General features: G+C 37.5%; 1 protein-coding gene and 1 pseudogene across 2 annotated transcripts; both read left to right on the top strand.

Moving 5' to 3' along the window:
* The first annotated feature begins 322 nt into the window (after positions 1-322).
* On the top strand, positions 323-6,875 carry LOC143890697 (protein neprosin-like). Of its 2 annotated transcripts, XR_013255216.1 has the most exons (6): positions 345-662; positions 4,359-4,581; positions 5,158-5,325; positions 5,726-5,779; positions 5,871-6,010; positions 6,375-6,875. XR_013255216.1 is itself a non-coding variant. In XM_077395379.1 (5 exons), exons 1-4 carry the CDS (start codon positions 462-464, stop codon positions 5,994-5,996), a joined length of 549 nt encoding a protein of 182 aa, XP_077251494.1. In that variant the 5' UTR covers positions 323-461; the 3' UTR covers positions 5,997-6,010; positions 6,375-6,875. The 2 variants fall into 2 exon arrangements, 1 of the variants encoding a protein (XP_077251494.1); XM_077395379.1 differs by lacking the exon at positions 4,359-4,581 and having other exon boundaries at positions 323-662.
* A 2,118-nt stretch (positions 6,876-8,993) lies between these two features.
* On the top strand, positions 8,994-14,772 carry LOC143890594 (transcription factor bHLH94-like; annotated as a pseudogene).
* The last annotated feature ends 3,375 nt before the right edge of the window (positions 14,773-18,147 follow it).

Genomic DNA, 18,147 nt, shown 5'->3' with positions numbered 1-18,147 from the left:
CACAGGGGCCGCTGCAAAGCCAACACCTGTCCTCTGACATTGCTCTGCACTCCTGCTCATACTGACTTGAGTGTTGAAGCGTCCGTCCGGAGTAACTGCGACTCTCTCCAAAGATTTATTTTGAATTATCTTTATCCTTATATTTTCACAGCATCAAATGTATGAGAATAACTGTGAATCTCTCCTAAGGTTTGTTTTAAATTATCCTTATCCTTAAATCTTCAAACCATCAAATATATGATATCCATGCTGATACTATGATTTTTTCTTACACGGGTCTCTCCTCAAATATATGGAATCCATGCTAATCCAACATCTCTTACCACTATAAAAAGCAATAATCTTGCTTTATATTTCGTTGCCTTTTTAACACTTTTTTTCCAAAAATACATTGGTTCCCAAACATATCCTTATCTCTAGTGATTATAAATACAGCATCTCACATAGCCGAACTGCATTCCATGGCTTTGATAGAGGAGTTTCTTAATCATAGGACTATGAGTTTGAAGGAAATGCTTTTGTTACTTTTTCTACTACTTTCTCTTGGTACCATTGGCATTGCTGCGGAAGGAAGAGGGAGTATAAGTATGTCCAAAGAAGAGGATTTGGAGCTTGAGAGACAACTGAAAATTATCAATAAACCAGCAGTCAAGACCATTAAGGTATCACTATTTCTTTAGCATTTGAAAATGATATATATTTATATATGAGAAAACAGTTCCTACACATATGTGTAGAGAGTTCTCTACACACCAGCTTAAAATACAGTGGGGGCCCACATTGTTTGGGTGACCCAAGCCATCCATTTTAAAGGCCCTCACATAGATAGGCTGTCTACAAAAAATCAGATCCATAGGATCATCCCAACCCTACGATTTGTGGAGGTAAAATGGATGTCTTTAAACCTTCACAAATTAGTCCATTTTTTGCCTCCACAGTTCGAATGGTTAGGATGATCCTATGGATCTGATTTTTTGTGGACACCCTATCTATGTGAGGGCCTTAAAAATGAATGGTTTGGATCACCCAAATAATGTGGTTTCCACTGTATTTTAAGCTAGTGTGTAGATAACTTATCTACACATGTGTGTAGGAACCGTATATATAGGGTGTCCACACATGTGTAGATAAGTTAGCTACACACTAGCTTAAAATACAGTGGGGGCCACATTATTTGGGTGATCCAAACCATTCATTTTTAAGGCCCTCACATAGTTAGGGTGTCCACAAAAAATCAGATCCATAGGATCATCCTAACCATTCGAACTGTGGAGGCAAAAAATGGACTAATTTGTGAAGGTTTAAAGACATCCATTTTACCTCCACAAATCGTAGGGTTGGGATGATCCTATGGATCTGATTTTTTGTAGACAGCCTATCTATATGAGGGCCTTTAAAATGGATGGCTTGGATCAACCAAACAATGTGGGCCCCCACTGTATTTTAAGCTGTTAAGCTGGTGTGTAGAGAACTCTCTACACATATGTGTAGGAACCGTTTTCTCTCTCTCTCTCTCTCTCTCTCTCTCTCTCTCTCTCTATATATATATATATATATATATATATATATATATATATATATATATATATATAGAGAGAGAGAGAGAGAGAGAGAGAGAGAGGAAACAGATGGTGAGCTTGAGCGCACCATCCTTATGGTGCGCTAGAGCTCCCCAAACACATGGGTCCCACATTTTTTTGTGGTGATCCAAACCATTCATTTGCAAGGCCCTATCATAGATAGGGTGTGTACCAAAAATCAGCTCCATAGGATCATCCTAACGCATCCAAAAGTAGGTGGCAAAAATGGGCAGATTTGTGGACAAATAGTGTCTGTCCATTTTGCCACCCACTTTTGGATGGGTTAGGATGATCTTATGTAGCTGATTTTTGGTACACACCCTATCTATGATAGGGCCTTGCAAGTGAATGGTTTGAATCACCACAAAAATGTGGGACCCATGTATTTGGGAGCTCGAGTGCATCATAAGGATGGTGCGCTCAAGCTCACCATCATTTTCCTCTCTCTTCTCTCTCTCTCTCTCTCTCTCTCTCTCTCTCTCTCTCTCTCTCTCTCTCTCTCTCTCTCACACACACACACACACACACACACACATTATGTGTATCATCGCCATATATATATTGTGTGTGTGTATATATATATATATTGTGTGTGTGTTTGTATATATATATATATATATATATATATATATATATATAGAGGAAAGTGTCTCTAGTCTCTCCCCTAGATAAGCTTATCTACTCCTCCCTTTAAAAAAACACAGTGGGCCCACGCTGTTTGGATGATCCAAAGCATTCATTTGATAGGTCCTAACATAGATAGGGTGTGCCCAAAAAATCAGCACCAAAGGATCATCCTAGAACTTCATTTTGTTGGGCACACCGTGTCCAAAATGGACGCATATAAACGTGGACGTTTATATGTGTCCATTCTGGGTACCACAAGGCACCACAAAACGAAGTTCTAGGATGACCCTTTGGTGCTGATTTTTTGGGCACACCCTATCTATGTTAGGACCTATCAAATGAATGCTTTGGATCATCCAAACAGCGTGGGCCCACTGTGTTTTTTTAAAGGGAGGAGTAGATAAGCTTATCTAGGGGAGAGACTAGAGACACTTTCCTCATATATATATATATGAAACTGTTGGTGCGCTTAAGCTCACCAAACTTATGGTGAGCTTAAGCGCCCAATCACATGGGGGCCCACTTTGTTAGGATGATCCAAAGCATTCATTTGAAAGTCCCTTACATAGATGGGGAGTGTACCAAAAATCAGCTCCATAGGATCATCCTAACCCCTCCATTTGTGGAGGACAAAAATGGACAGACACAAATCTGCCCCATTTTTGTCCTCCACAAATGGAGGGGTTAGGATGATCCTATGGAGCTGATTTTTGGTACACCCCCTATCTATGATAAGGCCTTGCAAATGAATGGTTTGGATCACCACAGAACATGTGGGACACATGTGATTGGGGAGCTTAAGCGCACCATAAGTTTGGTGCGCTTAAGCTCACCAACAGTTTCCTCTATATATATATATATATATATATATATATATATATATATATATATATATATATATATATATATATATATATATATATATATATATATTTGGGAATTGCTACATATAATATAACTCAATATATATGGGAATTGCTAGCGTCCATCTCAGAAGGCAACTGTTCTCTCCATTCACGAGGTGGCTGGTCTCACATGCGACAGACTAGCCACGAAAAGTTTTATGAGGTATCCCTGACCTTATATATATATATATATATATATATATATATATATATATATATATAGAGAGAGAGAGAGAGAGAGAGAGAGAGAGAGAGAGGAAAAGGATGGTGAGCTTGAGCGCACCATCCTTATGGTGCGCTTGAGCTCCCAAACACATGGGTCCCACATTTTTGTGGTGATCCGAACCATTCATTTGCAAGGCCCTATCATAGATAGAGTGTGTACAAAAAATAAGCTCCATAGGATCATCCTAACCCATCCAAAAGTGGGTGGCAAAATGCAAAGACATTGTTTGTCCATACATCTGCTCTTTTTGCCACCACTTTTGGATGGGTTAGGATGATCATATGGAGCTGATTTTTTGTACAGACCCTATCTATGACAGGGTCTTGCAAATGAATGGTTTGGATCACTACAAAAAATGTGGGACCCATGTGTTTGGGGAGCTCAAGAGCACCATAAGAATGGTGCGCTCAAGCTCACCATCCCTTTCCTCATATATCCATACATCTGCACTTTTTGCCACCACTTTTGGATGGGTTAGGATGATCCTATGGAGCTGATTTTTTGTACACACCCTATCTATGACAGGGCCTTGCAAATGAATGTTTGGATCACTACAAAAAATGTGGGACCCATGTGTTTGGGGAGCTCAAGTGCACCATAAGGGTGCACCATAAGGATGGTGCGCTCAAGCTCACCATCCTTTTCCTCATATATATATATATATATATATATATATATATATATATATATATATATTATAATATTATTGGTGTTTACTTTTTTCTTTCACAATTTTTGCAGGCGAGATATGGACAGGTATTTAGTTGTGTTGATATAAACAAACAACCTGCTTTTGATCATCCCTTACTGAAGAATCATAAGATCCATGTTTTTTAATTTTCTCCTTATGTTCTTAATATTTTATGTGATATATTCATTTATTTATTATTTCTTAATTTTGTGATTAACTTTTTCATTGACATCACTTGGGAACTTACAACGATTGTCTATGAAAAAATATCTTTTTTTTTCGAAGAAAAGAAAACCACACTTTTATTGATGAAAAATGTCTCTATGCAGATGAGCCTAGGATCTCTTCCAAAAGGTATTAAAGATAAAAAAAGCTTCATCATTAGATGTATCATTAAAGATAGGATTCAAGAATGGAGGATGCCCGCTAGGAACAGTTCCTATTCGGAGAATTAAAAAGGAAGACCTAATAAGGGCTAAATCTTCCCCAAATTTTGGGAAAGGATATCCTTCAAATGCTCAGTCCCCTTCAAATGGTCAAGGCCATTTTAATGTAAGTCGTATTTATTATCATCCTATTTTACTCGAAATTTAAATTTACGACGGGAGGAAAGAGTAGTTATATTCAACAATAATTCAAATAATTGGAAACTCGGACTTGAAAAGTGAGGTGTGTCAAATCTACCTGACCTACTCGCTCAATACTTAAATAAAAATCAAGTAGTTTTATACATCAAAATCTGCAAATTTTATACATTATGTACATTCTTGTAGAATTTAATTAGAAAAACCAATGAAATCATCTGATAACTCAACACGTTTTCTCTCAATTTTAGTCATTGTTCCTGAGTTGTTGAGTTTAATTTCTATGTAAAGATGAATAGCTATGTCTTGTTACTATTTGTTCAACCGAAAGCTTTATATTACTGAGCTTGTATAGATAGATATTCATACAAATATACCCCTACTTTCATACAAATGGAAATAGTAACCGAATGATTGGAAACTCTTAAAAATGTATCATTATTTTCTTATCAACAATAGTATGATTTATTTAGTTTGTTGTACTCTGTGCCTGTTTATTGCTGCCACTTAGCTAACTTATAACAAAAATGTGATTATTGTTCAGTTTGCATTGCAATCTACACTCAAAGGTGATGGCGGCGTATATGGATCCAGGGCAGTTCTCAATGTTTGGGAGCCAAAAATTATAGCCAACCAAAATAGTGCTGCTCTTGTTATACTTCTTGATGCGTCACCAAGTGAGCAAAGACACGCGATACAGGCTGGATGGATGGTAAGTTTTCTAATTCCACTATCCATTATTGTTTGATACATTCTTTAGAAAAAGATTGAGCTATCTATTGAATGTAACTAATGGCAAAGAATTAACAAAATATCATAATTCCAAGATCAGAAAATGCATGTGTGATCTTATTATACTGTTGAAACATTATCAAATAATTCATTGATATTCAACATGCTGATAGGGTCCTTTATATGTTTGGTCATTCCCTTAGGACCTGTTTCTTTTGACATAAAATGGGCATAAAACAAATTTTACGCCCATACAATTTCTTTTACACATATTTTATGTTCAAAGAAATGGAGCGTTAGGAAATGATCAATCATAGTAAAAATGCAAGACCATATCTCGTATTCTCGTATTCTAATTTTGAAGTTTTTCAAATCTCCAGGTAAATAATGACTTTTATTATGACTTTCACCCACACCTATACACAGGATGGACGGTATGCTTCAACAATAACACACTCTTTCTGTCATTTAAATTCATTAAGATGTTCTACTAATTTTTCCTTCGTTTATTCTGCATCCCTACAGAATGATAATTTTGGAAAAACGGGCTGCCATGATGTTCTCTGCTCAGGTTTTGTACAAATTTCCAATCACATATACTTGCACACTCCCCACCTTCGGTGTACAATGGAACCCAACATTACATTATAGTCACTGTGTACAAGGTAATTCCAATCATTATATTTCTAAGAAAAGGGAAATGATATGTATACCTATATTTGTTACATCATGGAAGCCTTATTTTGCTAAAGAAAAATATTATTGGGGAGAAGGAGAAGGTGACACTTGTTCAAAGATCTAAATTATTTATCAGATAGGTCTTGCCAAAAAATTCTCTCCCATTAGATGTTTCAAATCCCTTATTTATTAAATCTTACAGTCCAGCCAATGGAAAAGCAATAGCTAAAAGAGATTTTGCATCATAATATAGTTAAAATGAGTTGCACCTTGTGAAACATTACTTCTCACTTGACATACTAATTTTTTTATTTTATCCATTTTACTCTTTGGTTTTCCATTTTATCGTAGGATCCTGTGAGTAAAGATTGGTGGCTATTATATGGCGAAGAGAGGGTGGGCTATTGACCAAAGGCCCTCTTTAATTCTACATTCGCTGACTATGCTGATTTTCTTCAATGGGGAGGGGTTGTATATAATGATGGTGTATTACCTTGGCCTGAAATGGGGAGTGGCCATATGCCAGAAGTCGGTCAAGAATATAGGAAATCAAGTTACATTGGAGGCATGCAGTTTATAGATGAAGATGGCAATGGTCATTCCATCAAACTCGAAACTCCTCATGAGATGATTCGAAGCTCCCCATCATGCTATCAAATTGGGGTTACTGAAAAAGTGCCTGGTGAGGCTTATGCTATACTTTTCGGGGGACCAGGTGGGAACAATTGCTAGATTCACTTGAACCAACTCCGTTGAAGGACTATATGTTTCCAAACTTAAATGATGCAAATGTTTTAAGCATATAATAATTTGAACTCTAGCTATATATTTAGTTTATCACGCTCTTAGTCATATTTGAGCCCAATTTACATCTGTACTGAATGTTTCAGTTTATAATGAAAATGCTAAGAAACTAGAGTGGTTCTAAATTGTAGGGTTGCAACTTGGGTCGGGTTTTCCCTGCCTGCATCGACCCGACCCGAAAAAACCACGAGCTGGGTTTAAAAATAGTGGGTCTTGGGTAGGGTAGGGTTTCATGTTGAAAAACCCAGCTTATTCTCGGGTCGGGTTGGGTTTGACGGAAAAAAAAACCCGACCCGAATGCTATTTCGTCTAGTTTTACTTTGTTTTCTACTTCCAAATTTCTACTCATCACAAAAATTCAAACAGCAAACTATAGATAGGATTATAGGAAAAGGAAGAAGGCACGGCCAATAATGACAAAGTACAAACACTGGACAGAAAAAAAAGGACCCGTGCACTCGTCAGCGGAGGGGAAATGGCTCAGCAAGAGGGTTTTAGGCGAGTAAATAATGTACACATTTTTAGTTTCTTTATTTTTTTATTTTTTTTATTGTCGTGTCAGTAGGTTTAGTACAACTCAACTCAACCCAAGAAACCTTTTGTCCAAAACTAGTTGGGGTCGGCTAAATGAATCCTTTAGAGAAATAAGTGAAAAAAATTAACATATACTTCCGCGTAAATGAGAAAAAACCCGACCCAACCCGACCAGAGAAACTATCACGGGTAGGGCCGGGTTTTTGAATCTCGGGCTTTTGTAAAAAACACCAAACCCGAGATAATTTCTTGGGCAGGGTAGGGTTTGGAAAAACCCCGACCCGCCTGACCCGAGTTGCAACCCTACTAAATTGTGTAGAGCAGTACAACTTTGTCTATGCGGTTGGATCCATTGGGCCACTAATCTATCATGCCTCAACTTGGGACGGGAACAATGTTGGGATTACAGCTCAGGCTGGGTTGGCATTTTCTTGAGTTGGGTTGGGTTAGGGTTGGGAAAAGTCAATCCTATTTAATTTCGGTTTGGGTTAGGGCTGAGGCTTTGGGCAACTGGATCCGATCCAATCCCAACCATCTTCCCTCTGATTTTATTGTGATTTTGAGAATTATGTGTTAATGGTTTCTTTTATATATAGTTTTTCTATTTTTTTTTTGCCCCAAGCCAAACCGAACCCTACCCAACCCCATTTAGCAAATCAGGTTAGTTGGGTTGGCTTAGGGTTGCGAGATTTACCAGCAGGTTAATTTAGGGCTGACCCTCCTCAACCCGAGGCTTGGCTTGGGATAGATTAGACCTTCGTTCAAGGGATTTCAAATTTGCTTTGATCGACCTTCTCTTTGTGATTTCTAAACCCGTTAAGTTATGACAGTTTTGAATATTTAGTAAGGGAAATGATAAATGTGCCCCTTTTCATCACTTGGGACACCAAGCTGCACTGTCCGTGGCAATCTAGTTACCTCATTCCTTCAAATATGAAGTACATCAGGGGCCGCTCACAATCACTTTTCCCATATATATATATATATATATATATATATATATATATAAAATAGAGAATAGTGTTTCTGAGCTCGAGCATAAAAAATTCATGTGGGCCCAAGTGTTTGGGGGGGATCCAAAGCATTCATTTATAAGTCCCTATCATGGATAGTCTATGTACCAAAAATCAGGTCCATAGGATCATCCTAATCCTTCCATTTGTGGAGGTAAAAATGGGCAAATTTGTGGAGAAACAATATCTGTTCATTTTCCCCTCCATAAATTGAAGGGTTAGGATGATCCTATGGAGCTGATTTTTTGTGGACACCCTATCCATGATAGGGGCTTCCAAATGAATGCTTTGGATCACCCAACAATGTGGGCCCATAGCTATTTTTGAGCTCAAGCTCAGATAAGCTTATCTTAGCTCTAGCTCAGAAATACTATTCTCAATATAATATCATAATAGAGTTCACTTTTCGTCATATCCATGATATGCATATAATTCAATGACTAATTAGGTAATATTATCTGGAGGGACATGATCTACAGAACACAGCAAATATCAGCATCCCGATATCAGCCCAGCACCCGCCCCAGATGACAGCCTTGGCTGGATATTTGGTGTCGAGAGACGCGACAGAGTGCACATGATGGGGCCCGGGCCTACCCCTAATGTATTATTTGGCTCTATGCGCAGTGGTGTGATGTCACAAGAGAGGGTTGCATCACTTGAAAGGGCCAACGAGCAACTCACAAACGAGGTGGTAGGTATGAGAGAGAAGGCCCAAATGGAACAAAATCAGGCCAATATGGAACGATAGCTGTCGGTACTCTTAGCTCATTTCTAGTACGTCCAAAATATCAATGTAAGTCATTAATTATTTCAGTAAATAGTTCTTCTAGGCCACTATTACCTTTATGTATCTATCTTGTTATATGTTAGCCTCCCGACGATCCGACTCCGTCACAATCACGTGCAACCTCCTCTGATAGCCATAGAGACCTCACTGACGATTGGGTATAAATGTCGTTGAATTTTAATATAAATCTAGTCTTGGTTTTCTTCTTAATAAATAACTGCTTTTTTTTTTTATTCCTAATCATTGTTCATTTTCTAAGGTTACCTTATTGAGCATTCGAATGAGGGGGTTGAAGTGGCGCACATCATTCGTAAGAGCGTTGATCGGACACATCTAGTCAACGGGCAGCCATTAAGACAGTTTTTCATTGAGGTGCAGATCACGGCTGCATTGCCGCCAAAAGAGCCTCTGATGAGAGAATCCGAACTCAATGAATGTATTGGAGATGCTTTAGGAGGAGAAATCGCTTGGCCGTCCTTCTTGGTAAGTACTTTACATACGAGGACAGATTGAAATTTGAATGATGATCATAACTACTACATCGACAAGTATATTGATTTTTGATTCGATATCTGTTTGTGTTCCCTTTCTTTATCATGTTAGATGAGCCCAGAGTACCTGATCGACATTGTCTTTATGTTTCTTACGTATTCAGTTCGGAGTTAATGTTTCACGGGCTATCTTGAGACAATGTTTATTATGTTTGTGGCTTTTGTTGCCTCTTTTTTTAGTGCATTGTATTTGACTTTGTCATCCTTATGTTTTGGAACATATTTTGCTTTCAGTGTATATATGTAAGTTTTGTGTTCTTCAACTCTGCTCTAAAGGTAGAAATTCGTTTTAAAGGTTGAAATTCGTAAGTTTTGTGTTCTTCAACACTGCTCCAAAGGAGGCAAGGTAATCATCTCTGAATTTGTAATGCGAAGGAGCTGCCCTCAATTCTATGATTTTATTTGTATGTAACTTAAATGTTTCTTGGAATGTTGGAAATATAGTTTCCAAGTGAAAATATGATGACAGATCCTCAACTAAAGAAGTGGCCTAGCGTTCCATAATCTAAGGCTAACTTCTACTTCAGAGCAATAAGGACCAAAGACAACATATCGAAAGGTGAATTAATGGGCAATTTTTTTTATCTTCTTTTTATTTCATATAAGATCTATTTGTACTTCCTTTTCTTTTGGAAGTGGCTTCATGTATGTTGTGTCTTATTCTTTTTCAGATAATTCAGACCAAAGGCCAATCCCCAACCCAAAAATGAAAAACCCATCACACCACCTTCTGTTCCCTCTAATGAAATATCAGGACAAGAGGTAATTATTTCATATTTTCTAAACCATGTTTCTGTTTTGCTCGAGGTCTGTTAATAACGACTTTGTTTGTTTTCATTCATACATGGTTTCTTCTTGATGGAATCACTCAACTTCAATCATTTTCCATATAATTTTATACAATAATTTGTTTGATTGCTTGGCTGCATTCAAACTCAACTGTGGGACTGCTTGTGAACATTTTAATTCACATGAGGGAATTAATTGTATACTTTTGAAATCTTCAAAATTCTAGACTGCAATCTAGGGTTTAATTGTATACTATTTTCTATAAAAAAACATACCTATGGAACCACTTAACATGACTTAAAAGTGAACTCCACCCAGCTTTTATATATTCATTAGTTTATTGAAGTATGTAATGTCACTTGGAAATGTGGGATATATTTTATTTCATACCCACATTGCTGGTCTTTATATTACATGTTTCCTAGTTGGAAATTGCCACAGGGGCACATGGCAATTGGAGCTTTTAGAGCTTATTTTCTTTCTTGCATACTCTTATTGGTGAATACTCCTCAACGTTTATAAGTTGTGTCACCCAAATGAAATGTCAGCATCATATGCATATGTATGTCTGTATGAGTGTGTGCATGTTTATGTGTATTTTCTTTTGTTCGCTATGGTTTGGTGTCATCATCGACCTTTTTTGGGAATTAAATTTTGATCGGAATATTTTATCAAGAGCATTCGTCAGTGGGGCAGATCTATTTTATTGGGATTTGCTCATGAACGCCGGTGAAAGCCCTTTTTCTTGTAGTGGAAATGGCTTTCCACGAAATTGCCTAACAAATCCCTTACTATGTTTATGACTATTGAACCTTTATACGCGTTGCATATATCCCTTTTTATGTATCAGCAATGGCTAAGAGACGCAAGCATTATCTTCGTTTGCAATATAAATAATGAAAAATAATATTTCCACTTCCTTTTCTATGTCTTCATGCGTTTCCATCTTTTATGTATCTTTTTTCTTGAAAATGAAGTCATTTCCAAGAAAAGACAAACCGAAGGGCAGGACATACTGGGAAATATGGGGTGTAAATATTGTAGCCCTATAAATAAATGGAACCTATTTCTTTTATATAGTGCCAACGAATACATGTGCATAATCAAGGTGCCACCTTTTATATTTGATCCACACATCTCTCTAATGGGATTGAATGTGAATGTGTGACAGAATAGCAGGTATTAAATGTACGTCAAAATTAGCAGGTTCTTGTACCCTATTTGGGGTTTATTTGTAATTGAAGTAAAAAATGCATATTTACCGGCGTTGATTAAAAACGTTGGTGAATAAAATATTCACCGACGTTTAAATGAAAGTGTCGGTGGATATAACAATCACTGACGGTCACAAACCGTAAGTGAAACATGGAATCCGGCAGTGTTATTATTTTCGCCGACATATGTTGCTAAAGTTTCCGACGTTTTATAAATGAGAGTAAAGACTAAGCCTTTTATCCATCGCTAGAATACCGTCAGTGAATGCTATTTTTCACCAACGTCGGTGAATTTGTAATTTCCAGCATTTAAGAACTTTTTTGGGACGGTCGTAAACATCGGTGTAAAGATATTCACCAACGTTTTTTATTGAACGTTGGTGTAACCCTTTAGGGACGCTGTGTTTACCAACGATCGGCAAAACCTTCGTTACACCGGCATTCATCCGTGTTTTCACAGGCGCTCATGAATGCCGGTGAAAGCCCAAAATATTCTTATAAATCGAAGGTCCTCCAATATAACAATTGAATAGGGTTGCTTCAAGTTATGTTTTTTGTGTTTCAAAAAGTAGAAATGTTTAGGAATATTTTCCTTTCCAAACTTGTCCAGATATATAATTCTTGCAATCCAAACAGGCCGTATGGATTAAAATTTTCCTCTACATACACTCCAAAGTGTTATTCTAATTCAAATTGATATGGGTGATATTCAATTGTTCTGAAGCTATGAGCCCACCCATACGTTCGTGTGTACATAGTTGTAAAATCTATTGAAATATACGAGAATTAGACCGCATCCTAATGCAATTAGGAGTTAAAGCTTTCTCCTATTTCTTCTTCTCTTCTTTTTGTGTGTAAGCTGGGATTTAACCTCCGACCTCCCGGGTGAAGAACAAATCCTTGACCATTGATCAAGAAGCTCAATCGCAATTAAAGTTCTTCTTCTTCTCTTTTTCGGGAGTATAATACATATCCGTCAAATGGAGATTAATGTCTGAAATTATATGACCCCTAACCTTTTATTAACCTACATTTTTTGTCATGACAATGTTTAACTATGAGTGAGTACCGCTTAAGATGGTTTGGACATATCAAATGTAGGCCTTTGGATGCTCGAGTGAGAAGAAGTGACTCATGCCAAGTTGATGGAGTAAAAAGAGGTAGGGGAAGACCGAAAACAACTTGGGTAGAGACAGTAAGGAAAGACCTGAGAGCTAGGAACATAACAGAGAACAAGACCTTGGATAGGATAGAATGGAAGAAAATGATCCATGTAGACGAACCCAGCTAGTGTCAAGATTAGACTTAGTCAATTTGAATCGGGTAGATCCGTTCACTTTCTTCGTGTAAATTTTCTAAAAGATTCATTAGCCGACCCCAACTAGCTTGGGACAAAGGTTTAGTTAAGTTGAGTTGAGCTGACAATGTTTAACTACGAAGGAGGTGCACATACTGTCGATGAGGTGAGCTCGAATGACTACAATAGTTGTACCATGGGGAATTCTATTACCACAGATAGTAATGAACCCTATGCATTAATCTTATGGAGTAATTGGTTGTTTCACATGGCACCGGAGCTTACGCTTTTGGAGATGGAGTTATTTAATCAGCTCTGATACCATGTGAAACAGGCAATTATTCCAAAAGCTTAAGCTGTTGGAGATGGCGTCATTTAATCTTCAATACGTGAACGCTCCCCCTTACGTGTGGCCCCTCTTGTTAGGATTGGCCTACATGTGGCACAAGTGGCCCCTCTTTTGGGTTGGCCATTACATGTGGAATTTTAGTATGGAGGAATTTTGAACATAGGACCTTTGCTCTGGTACCATGTGAAACAACCAATTACTCCAAAAGCTTGAGCTGTTGAAGATGGTGTCATTTAATCTTTTATACTTTAACACGCTCGATGTTGTGACCAGGGCAGGCTCCGATCGCCCGGCTATGATACCATGAAAAAGATTATTTTCACTAATGTTACTTGATTACAATTAGGCACAATCAGTACTTATATAGAGCACTTACAAAAAGATTACTTTCACTAATCTTGTTTGATTACAATTAGGCATAATTAGTGCTTATATAGAGCACTTTGCTTATATTACAATCATGCTTTATCTACTTGTAATGTTTTAATCCTCGAGCTCTCGTTGTTTTGTTTCTCTTTGACTTCTCAGAGTGACCAAGCATCTATAATTGGAGGGGCTATAAATTTCGTTAAGAAGCTTCAACAACTTCTCCAATCTCTTGAAGCTCAAAAGAGAAAAACACAACAATCAGATGCAGGTTTCACCTCTCCTTTCACCAATTTCGTTGCCTTCCCTCAGTTCTCCTCTTGCTCAGTGAATTCCAACTCGACGAATGAGATGGTGGCAGGGAATCGCTCCTCCATTGCCGATATTGAAGTAACCATGGTGGAAAGTCATGCCAACCTCAAAGTACTCTAAAAAAGGTGGCCTAAGCAGCTCTTGAAAATGGTGGCCGGGTTGCAAAACATCCATCTCACAGTTCTTCATCTCAATGTAACCACCATTGTTCAAATGGTTCTCCACTCTATCACTATCAAGGTTAAAAAAAATCACCTTTCTCTCACTATTTTATTCTGGTGTTCTTATTCTTTTCCATGAATAGTTTGTGAAACAACCAACTATTCTAAAAGCGTATCTGTTAAGAGTTGGTGTTATTTAATCATTTATACTTCAACACTCTTCCTCACATGTGGCCACAATTATTTTTTTGGTCGGCCGTACACATGACATATGTAGCCTCTCTTTTGGGTTGGCCGTGCATGTGGATTTTTATTATCAAATAGTTGTTGGATTTCGAACCCAGAGCCGTGAGGCAATAGTTCTGATACCAAGTGAAATAATTAATCAGTCCAAAAGCTTAAGTAGAGTTGGTGTTATTTGATCATTTATACTTCAATATAATTCACTAATCAAACTCCCTCCATTCATGTAGGTTGAGGATGACAGTGGGCTTACTTTGGTTGATGAAATCGCAACTGCTGTTAAACAAATGCTTGGAAGGATTCAAGAAGAGGCCAGTATGAATTGAGCCAAATTTCTATGTAATTCACCAAGTTTCCTCTCTTTTATCATAAAAATTATTGCATGTTGTTAGAGCCTATCTCTCTTACTCTCTTATATTTTAAGAACCTTTATGTACAGTTGAACGTGTTCATGTGTTGTGTGTGTGTGTGTGTGTGTGTGTGTGTGAGAGAGAGAGAGAGAGAGAGAGAGAGAGAGAGAGAGAGAGAGAGAGAGTGTGTTACATTCTATAAAGTCACCTACGCAAGGTGAAGTACAAAGATAGCTGCCACGGACAGCTTTAGAGGAGCTTTTACACTATGAAGATGGAAATGGATGATGATAGGCTGATAGAAAATGTGTATCCATGTAATGATTCCAAGGGTGAAAAATAAAATCAAGATATGATTACGCTATGTAAAATCATTAACATTTGAAAAATAAAGACCCAATGCCGCTATGATCTAAGAGGTCATCTCATGGAAGAACAGAGATGTGTAGGTCTCACAAGTCTAAAAGAAACCCGTCTAAAGTACAAAGGTGTAGGAGATAACCAAAACTAGATGAAGCACTTTGTAGACTAATGTTTACAATTATGGAAAAATGCATTGAAGAGCAATTTACAAAGGCTCTCCTTTATATAATTCTATGGTCTTACAAGAAAAAAAGAAGAAGAAGACGACCCAGACTTCAGAGTGTGGAAGATTCCAGCCCTAGACAGGACCTAAAATATGACATTAATGCATTTTAACTCTGTGAAGTGATATTTCCACCCTGTTAGTAAAGTTGTATTGCTGTCTAGTTTCAGCATAGTTTAGAGAGATTAAGCTTTGCACACTAATGAAAATCCTGGGGTATGTCTTGTGTATTCTAGGGAAAATGGTGTATGAAGAGAAAAACCAACTTGCCCTAAACCCTAGCACGAAGCCAAAGCGAGGAAGAGAGGTGTGGGCTAAGAGCCAAAGCTGTCCTCCTTTATTAAAGCCACTTTTAAGTTTTAACAGAGCATGTTCTTGTAATAATAAGAACAGGAATGCTAAATTTAAAGAATTGTAAGGGGCCGTTTGGATACGCGGATTTTAGAATCCGAGATTTCTTCAAAATTGTAGATGAGAGACAAGAGAAGAAGTGGACCAGCCGTCGTTTTCTGATTTTTCACCCTTGTTTCTTTCAGCAAGAGAGTAGCAGATCATCCCATGTTTATTTTAGAAATCTCAGGATGCAGGAGAGATTTCTAAAACCTGGATTTCTTACTTAAAATCTAAGAAACGCTGCACTGTTTTCAAACTAAAAATGTGGATTCTAAAATCTGCGAATCCAAACCGCAAATTTTAGAATCCAGGTTTTTAGTTTGAAAATAGTGTAAAAGAGGGTTCATGATCAAGCTGCCGCCGCTGTCCTGGCAGCATTTCTTGGATTTAAAGTTCAAAAACCAGGTTTTAGAAATCTCTCCTAAGATTTCTAAAACCTAGAAAAATGGGAGGATCTGCTACTCTCTTGCTGTCGGAAAGAAGGGTGAGAAGTAAAAAACAAGTCAAAAACGACGGCTGGTCCACTTCTTGTCTTGTCTCTTAGCTACAATTTTGATGAAATCTAGGATTCTAAAATCCGCGTATCCAAATGGCCCCTAAATGGTTATAAACGCATGTTTGATTAGCTTGGATCTAATGACAAGCGTGTTTGCCCTGGATTTTTGCAAGGGCACCCTTCACCCTTCACCCTTCAGTTTAACATTAAACTAAATCAGTATTAGGGGACAGTTACTAATCAATGGTCGTGGTAGACATTGAAAAAATATATTTAATTTTTTTTCCAATTTTTTTTTAAATAGTGAGAGATATATAAACATAAAAGACAAACTCCTAGGCCAAGGTGGTCAAGAGAAGGGTACAACATGAGGGATTTTTTCCAAAAAATTATTAACAACGGTTAATGTAATACCCGGTCCCAAGTAATAAATTTTTTTTATATATAGTTGTCCTTATCAAATTAGCTATTTGTTTTCTAATGGGTGTCGTTATCAATTTTTAACTTACAACTATTTGTTTGAAACGGGTGTCATTATCATAGTGAGCATATGGGTATTTGCATATAATGGGGTGTCATTATCAGTTACTAGGTGGGTAAATTAGAAAAGAAACCCTACAGAATTTTGCCACATTAGAAATTCAAACCATTTTGAGAATGTAAGAGGCTAAGTAAACGATCCATGCCTCTTGAATTATTAAGCCTAATTAGGAATTATACCAACCTAATGCATTGAATTGAGTTGGCACCTTGCAAACCAAAAAGGGAAGCACCTCTATTTATGTGGGAACGTTCCATATGAGTATATTATTATGGATCTTTTTCTTAATGTAGTAGAAATCCTTATTTTAGTAAAGACAGAAGACTGGAATTCATCCCTTCTATTTATAGGAGTGCCTACACGGCTGAGATTTTCTTTCCTTCTTTTACTTGGCTTAAAGTTGGTAGGTTACTACTCTTACTTTACATATCAGCACCAAGAATGATTTTGAGACTATTACTCTTCTCAAACGTATGGAAATTTGAAACTTTCCTACGCTGCTACCTTTTCTCTCCACTCTCCTCTGTTCATTACATGAAAGTTGGTTGTTTGTGGGCTTTAGAAAGAAGGAATATAGGTGGTGTTTGAGGCCATCGGGATGATTGAAACTCTCCTACAAGACCGAGTTCTACAGCACTTTCGAAGTCTATAATCAGCCCTGGAAACCATGGCAAACCAGTCCTAGAACCTCTGCAAACTGCTATTGCTGCCCGGTAAATAAACCACTTTCCACCATCTTGTTGTCCTTGTCTTTAATGATCAAACATCTTGCAAAAGTTTAGAATTTTTTTTGAACTCGTAGCACTTGCAAAAGTAGCCGCTTTTAGTCAAAACTCCAACAAGTATATTGCTGAATCGTCGCCAGCCATTAGAGTCTTTCCTCTCACAATTTCAGCATCTCTTCAAGCTTCAATAGGACAAAGTGACGGCAACATCTACTATCTCTTCTCGCATTGCAATCCAGGTTAGTACACTGCTACAAAAATGAAAATCCTACATCATGTTTTATGTTTTTCTTTGCCTTGATTCCAACCTGGCAGCCCCACTATATTTTTTAGTTGTATCAACCAATCTCATTACCTTGATGTCCTTTAACACAAGCTAGCTGGCTGCTCATTTCTTGATCAGCCAACAACACATTCTTACTTGACAGCAGCCCTTGTTTTATTTGCTTTAATCTCCAAAGCCCACTACTAGTCGTTAGGTTGATGCCCATTGAGGCTGTCATTAGCATTAGTAAACCAGTTCTTGGAAGTTCTCTCCATCACCAACTACCCCTTTGTTTCGAAAACCCATTAATGGTCATGTGCCTTGCTTTCATAGCCACAAGTTTAG

This window comes from Tasmannia lanceolata, unplaced genomic scaffold (genome assembly GCF_043159265.1).
Source record: "Tasmannia lanceolata isolate RefF3 unplaced genomic scaffold, GAP_Taslan_0.1 ptg000013l, whole genome shotgun sequence".
In the NCBI taxonomy this organism is placed as follows: Eukaryota; Viridiplantae; Streptophyta; class Magnoliopsida; order Canellales; family Winteraceae; genus Tasmannia; species Tasmannia lanceolata.
Note: the sequence above shows the minus strand (reverse complement) of the source record. Positions and strands in the feature narration are given on the sequence as shown.